The sequence below is a fragment of the Pyxicephalus adspersus genome, chromosome 4, assembly GCF_032062135.1.
Source record: "Pyxicephalus adspersus chromosome 4, UCB_Pads_2.0, whole genome shotgun sequence".
Classification (NCBI taxonomy): Eukaryota; Metazoa; Chordata; class Amphibia; order Anura; family Pyxicephalidae; genus Pyxicephalus; species Pyxicephalus adspersus.
Genome location: NC_092861.1, coordinates 62,114,557 through 62,120,988, shown reverse-complemented (window position 1 = coordinate 62,120,988; position 6,432 = coordinate 62,114,557). Strand labels below are relative to the sequence as shown.

Below are 6,432 nucleotides of genomic sequence, written 5' to 3'. Positions count from 1 at the left end.
AGTAATCAAAAGTCAAAATCATAGTTTGGTTGGTTGCCGTGCGCTACCGCAATTTGCACTGTGGTATAAGTCTGGGTGAATAGATTTTTTTAATCCCACAGGGATTTTAATTGCTGGGTATGAATGTGTTATTCGAAAAAGGAAATCAATATATGCAAATCTCTAGTAGGTACAATTCTCCAGTTGAGCTGTTATCAATATGTATTTTTTCTCTCTCAAATCAAGAATCTTGGCTTTCTACATCCAAGTACATTTTAATATATTTTTTCTTCTTAAGACAAACAAAATAAACAGTTTGGCAGTCATTATCAAAAGCCTCTTTCCTGCATGAATACAGAATGGTGTATGCTTAAATGCATTGTAGAACAAATCTGTGCATCTGGGCAACATTTAATAATAAAAAAGGGCATATTAACAATTGAATCTAAATACCTTTCTTTTTGTAAACAACATATTCAACAAAAAGCAATATCTGACCATCTGAGGTGCTAAATAATTAAGTTTTTGAACATGTTTGTAAGCTAATTAATCCTAATAACTAGTCTTATTTATGAATAGGTTACATCAGTTATTTTAATTTTAGGTTCTCTTAAGGCTCAATAATTTTTTATAGGGATATAAACATAGCACAATCACAATGTAAAGGTTAATATGAGTAACAGGAACTCATACTTAACGTACATATTCTACTGAAGCTGTCAAGTTTATGGAAAACATAAGGAAAAGAAAGAGAAAGAAAGAAAAAGAGGAATAGAGATTCTCAGAATCAAAAGAAAAAAAAAAGTTAATGTTGTAGATAGTTAATGCAGAGATCACGGGTCTAATGAAACAAAGTTAGTTTATTAATGAACATATAGGTTAAGTTGCTTTTTTTACCCCTAATATTCAGTTAAAGCGGAACTAAACTGAAAAATGAAAAAAATTACATTTAACCTTAATTCTGCAGATTCCTCAATTGTGCTGGATCTTTTCTCAATCAAGTCCCGCGACATCCAGCTGATGTTTTTCGCCCTGGCGTAGAGGAAGCGCCGGGTGCTGCCATCCTCAGTCTCTTTCTTCCTTCTTCTAGTTATGTCACCCGATCTTGCACCTGACATAGCCTGCTGTGAAAGGGAAAAAAAGAGTGCCAATCCTACCCTGAAGGAGCAGCCAAGAGCCTCCTAAGATGTATGATGTATGTATCCCGGGAGGCTCCGCGCTTCTGTTCAGTCTCAATCTTCCTGTTATAAAAGGGTATAAAAGTACAAATTCATGTTTGGGTCCACGCTTTATCTTGATTGGGGCATTAGTCCAAGAGGTATGTTTCCATGTGGAGCTAATGTGCGGCATTGGCTTTAGTTGCCAGGGAAACCCGGAATTTATGATTTCCCTCATGTGTGCTGGGATGACATATGGTTATGCCATTCTAGCACAGCCAATAATGATGGCCAAGATGATCCAAAAGCAGAAGAATAGAAGGAAGATGGCAGCGTCTGATGCTGGAACGCAGACAGGTGAGTTGCCTGGGTTTAGCTTTAGCATACCCTTCTAAAAAAATACTCTTTGTTTTGCTTTGCTTTGTTTTATTCATTGATCAATCACGGGACTTGAATGTATACTTCAGACAATTGCCTTTCATTTAATCACTTTTAAGGGAGATATAAGGCACTTGCAGTAAGCTGTAACTGTGTTTCACTGTCATAATAAATAAATAAATACTATACTTTTTTTATCAGATTAGCACATACTATAAGGAAATATACTAAATCCATATTAGGCTGCTGAAGTTACAGAAATGTCATCAGTCCTATAAACTCAATGGGCTCTATTTATAAAACAGGGAATCTGACATTACCTCACATGTATCCTCAATTTTGGTCAATGAAACATGTGGACGTGGATTCCCATGAATTTTTAACAGAATGTCTAATTCCCTATTTTATTAATCAGTATTAGCCCAACCAGTCTTAAAGTGCACCTACCACTGGTAGATGATTTAAGCTGCCATCGCTAAATCCATTTTACCAATTACGTGGATGTAAAGCTGGTCTTTTGGTTTCAGAAGCTTGTCAGTAATTCAGAGACAGGTAAGGCAGAGGATGAGAACACCAACTAGGCAAGTAGTACATGAAATAAAAGTATAAAAATTAAATCTCTGAAAGTTTATTGGATAATGGGATATGACCACTTTATATGACCACTGATGTTAGAGCCCAAATATTAATATGACATGTAGAAGTGGCTCAAGCTGTTTAAAAATACATGGCAGAAGGAAATTATGTTATATAAATACAGTAAATCTGTGGTGTGAAAACCACCAGCAGCCTCTACACAGATTGACTGCATAAATGAACAAACTACAAAAGTGAAAACACATTTTCCAATAAATACTACACACATATAATGATGTGCTGTTGTTGCTCTTTATTAATTCTTGATGTGAGGACTGTGAGTTCTAATCTAAAATATCCTCTATTTTCTAGGTCCATTGCTGTTTTTGTAAGCAAGTAATTTCTAACTTTTGTGTTTTTTCTTTTTTTAGTCTTGCCAAGTCATACCTGTGGAAATCCTGGTGAGATCCCCAAAGGTGTTTTACATGGAACAAGATTCAATATAGGAGATAAAATTCGATATAACTGTATCGCTGGATATATTCTCGAGGGACATTCCACTCTGACATGTATTGTAAGTCCAGGAAATGGAGCATCATGGGATTTTCCATCTCCATTTTGTAGAGGTAAGAAGTGATCATGTTATTGACTGTTTAAAACTATTCCTGCGTTAGAAGAGTTTAATGAACAGAACATTTCACGCATACACTGCACAGGCAGATCAAGCAAGTAATGGGTATGGTTGCTGAGGGACAATAACACCGATGGCAGCACAGGAGCAGCGGAGATCATTAAAAATAAAATGTATTTTACTTCCCATTCCACTATCATCTCTTGGGTAGAATACACTCTCTTGCGGATAGTTTAACTACAAGTCTGTTTTTGTTATGTGCAAATGTATAGGTATCACCCTTGTACATTTTATCATTTTAAACTTTAAACTTTCTTAAACTTTTAGTTCAACAAAACTAAACATGGATAGTCCGCTTGTTTTTTCTATGAACTTTAATGAGTCATAGTTACTTTCCATACAAAAAGAAAGGTGGTTCCTTCCTAATGCTTACTGTGAGATGAGTCTGGACAGGGGTTGTAGATGATAATGTGTGTTTGATGGGAATGTGTCAAAACTATTGATCACTACTTGGTGGCCACCTTATTGGATCCACTCTACATAGCAAAAAAAACAGAACTCATTCCTGCTAGGGAGAGGGTAGCAAATAAACATTACTATACCAAAAGGCATTTAACTAGCCTGTCTGTTCAGAGCTTTAGCCACTGGTTGGTTGGTTCTACTATTTGTTGTAGTTCCGTCATCCATATTAAAGACTCCAACCAAAGCAATGCAAACTCTTTTGTGGCCAGGCCTAGTCACAATTAGCATCCACAGGAAATGCTTTACACTTAAATTAGGATACCTTCAACTTCAGAAGTGTGGACTACTGTGTGTTCAAGGTTTGCAGAATATGTCTTAGCAGTGCTTTAGAAAACTCCTCTGACTTGTTAAGGTATGGACCACCACAAGACATCAAAACGTGTCCTATGGTATCTGATCTGGTCTGGTCTATCTGGTCACCAAGAAGTTACCAGCAGATCTCACACTGCCTTCTTAGCCTGCCTTCTTCCTGTACTGCATTCTGCTCCCATAACTTACCCTTGGCAAGTGACATACGCACCTGGCATCATATGGTCCAAAAATGTGTAATTTTAATGGCACAAGGGGCATGTGACAAATTACTAGAAAAAGAAATAATAATCCCCTTTTTTTAATTTTGAGAACAGTAAAATGTGCAAATATATCCCAACTAAGCTTTATAGCTGTGGTTTTGGCAAAAGGTAAGAAAAATAATTAAAAATAACATTTTCCTGTAAAACTGTAAAAATCATTGTACTTGAATGTTATACTTCTTTTCTTTAATGTGTTTAAATACTGTAAAAGAAAATGATTGTGACAAGTGACATGTTAAAAAAAGATTGACACGTGACAAAAAAAAGGTCATTTGAGAGCTGACAAATTCACACTGGCAACTGTGACGGATATCAGTTTGCATGCCTTGCATAGACAGAAGTAAAAATATCTCAGAAAACACTTTAGAACACATCAGCCATATAAGCAAAAACCCTTATTTAGAAAACTACAAATGGGGTCATTTAAAATTGAAGCACACATCTACTTACTGTTTTTTAAAGGCGAGAAAAGTATCCACAACAGTGGGAGACAGCAGAGATTGCTTTTAAAACAAGTCACCAGGTTTATACAACACATTTGTACAACACGATTGTTTAGACATGCACTAGTTGTGTAACTAGAAATGAAAGTAGATACATATGCGATGGTCACACAACTTTATGTGCTATAAGTAAAAAATTAAGCAATAAAAGATCAGTGATTGCCTAAAACATCTATTGCACTCTTCCATATAGTACATATCCAGTTCCCACTCCCATAAAAGGTTCTAATCCCCATAGCGGTTTTATGCAGTATGTTGTTGCTCTGTGTTCCAGAGTTTGCTCTGTCTATCTCAGAAAGCGATCTATCAGCAGTGTCTGACCAACAACAGAATTCACCACACTGAAATGGCTGATGGAGTGCACTTACTTTTAACAGGCCCAGGGTAGGGCACATACCATGTAATAAAGGCATACAATGGGACACCCATCTGGATACCAATAACAAATATGACTGCTAGAGGCCCTGCCACTCGAAAAAACTTTTGGATGAATAATTTTTTTTTTTGAAAAAAAATGTTAGTGATGTTATTGATTGGAGAGAGTTCCACTGTTGCGGGACAAGTAGCACATCAGAGCAGAGTAGACCAAAGCAATGGGAAAATATAAGAAGCCTTAAGCTTTGAACATCTACCTGTGAAGGATTCCCTGTAGGAAAAGAAAAACAGTACAAAAGTACAATACCTGAAAGGGCCTATAAACAGGGAAAGAGGAGAAAAAAAAAGGAAAAAAAAAAAAAGAGACTGTGATTAAAATATGGAGTGGGCAAAGACAGACTGTACTCTAGTACTGGATATCCATCAGGGGTATCAGAGTGTTACAAGGTGGTGGTCAAAGACAGGAAGGGGGCTAATGTCTTCAAGTTTGGAGTCATATACTAGGGCAATATATTTCTTGTGAATAAAGGTTACGTGCCTCTTGACCTCTCAGTAATTCAGAGATTAATAATATTTATTATAAAAAGTGTTGTCAAGACAAATTTTAAACACATCTTATCTTACTTGCTGAGACAACACATTTGGTGACTTCAGCCTAAAATTCAAATCCAGCTGACACTGTACATTGTATTTTTGTGTGAAAGAAAGAAAAGAGAGGAATCTGGCAAGGTAATCTCAGGGAAATCTAATTGCTACAACTACAGAGCAACATTTTGCATTTTGGCTTGGCCTGGCGATTTTTCTTGGCAGTAGAAAGGTGTAAAGCTTAAATGTCATCCAAACACTGTTGTACTGCTGTACTTATCTCCTTTTCCCAGGATTAGGTTTCCAATGTACCTTTTTTACTCAGCCATGTTCACAGGAGTATACTAAAGTTCTTCAAAGTATTTTTATATTGTACAAAGCATATTTTACACAAACTTGTTCTGAACAAATCTGGCACATGAGAAATGCGGCATTTCAGAAAATCAGGCATTTTTGCAATGTGGATAAAGTAGCTTAACTGCTCTGATACATATTCCAATGTTACAAATGACCTTTAACAACATGGAAAAGATTCAAGCAATTTAGACAATATGTTTATTTCTACAAAGGCATTTTTTTGTTGGACCTAAAATGTCCTTGCCTGGTTATGTGGTGAAGTACACCTTTTGTTACGTTACAATTTAATACTGGTTATTTATGCCACTAATACCTTCATTGTGCACTACCATGCATTTTTCTCCAACTTATACCAAAGTCCATTGCTTGGTATCAACAAAAAGCTACTTCATATCCTGTCATTGTAGAGTGCATGACAAATATTTAGACAATATCTACAAATCTTTTGTCCACTTTTCTACAGCATTCTGCTGTGAAAGTGACCATTGCAATCTGACACAAATAGCTTTTATCAAAACCATGTAATACCTGTAACTATTGATGGTAGGTTGACCTGGTCTATTTGATAGTTTGAAAGTGGTTACAATTTGATTTGTGTTTCAGTGCATATGGCTGCCAAAAGGCTGCTCTAACTTATACCACCTATTCAACACTACAACATTTCAAACTTTTTCTGCATTTGTTGCTAGTTTGCTGAACTTATAGACCAGTGGCCAAAAAGACATCCACATAAGGAACAGACACGGGAAGTGACCACAGAGAGATGAAAGATGAATCTGCAGAATACCGCAAAGAGA

At 36.2% G+C, this 6,432-nt stretch overlaps 1 protein-coding gene across 1 annotated transcript in view; it reads left to right on the top strand.

The window, feature by feature from the left end:
- Positions 1–6,432, top strand: part of CSMD1 (CUB and Sushi multiple domains 1) — an 819,458-nt gene that overhangs the window by 424,480 nt on the left and 388,546 nt on the right. Inside the window, exon 4 of the mRNA XM_072408428.1 lies at positions 2,522–2,716. Coding sequence (XP_072264529.1) covers positions 2,522–2,716 — 195 coding nt within the window. The remainder of the gene's footprint in view (positions 1–2,521; positions 2,717–6,432) is intronic.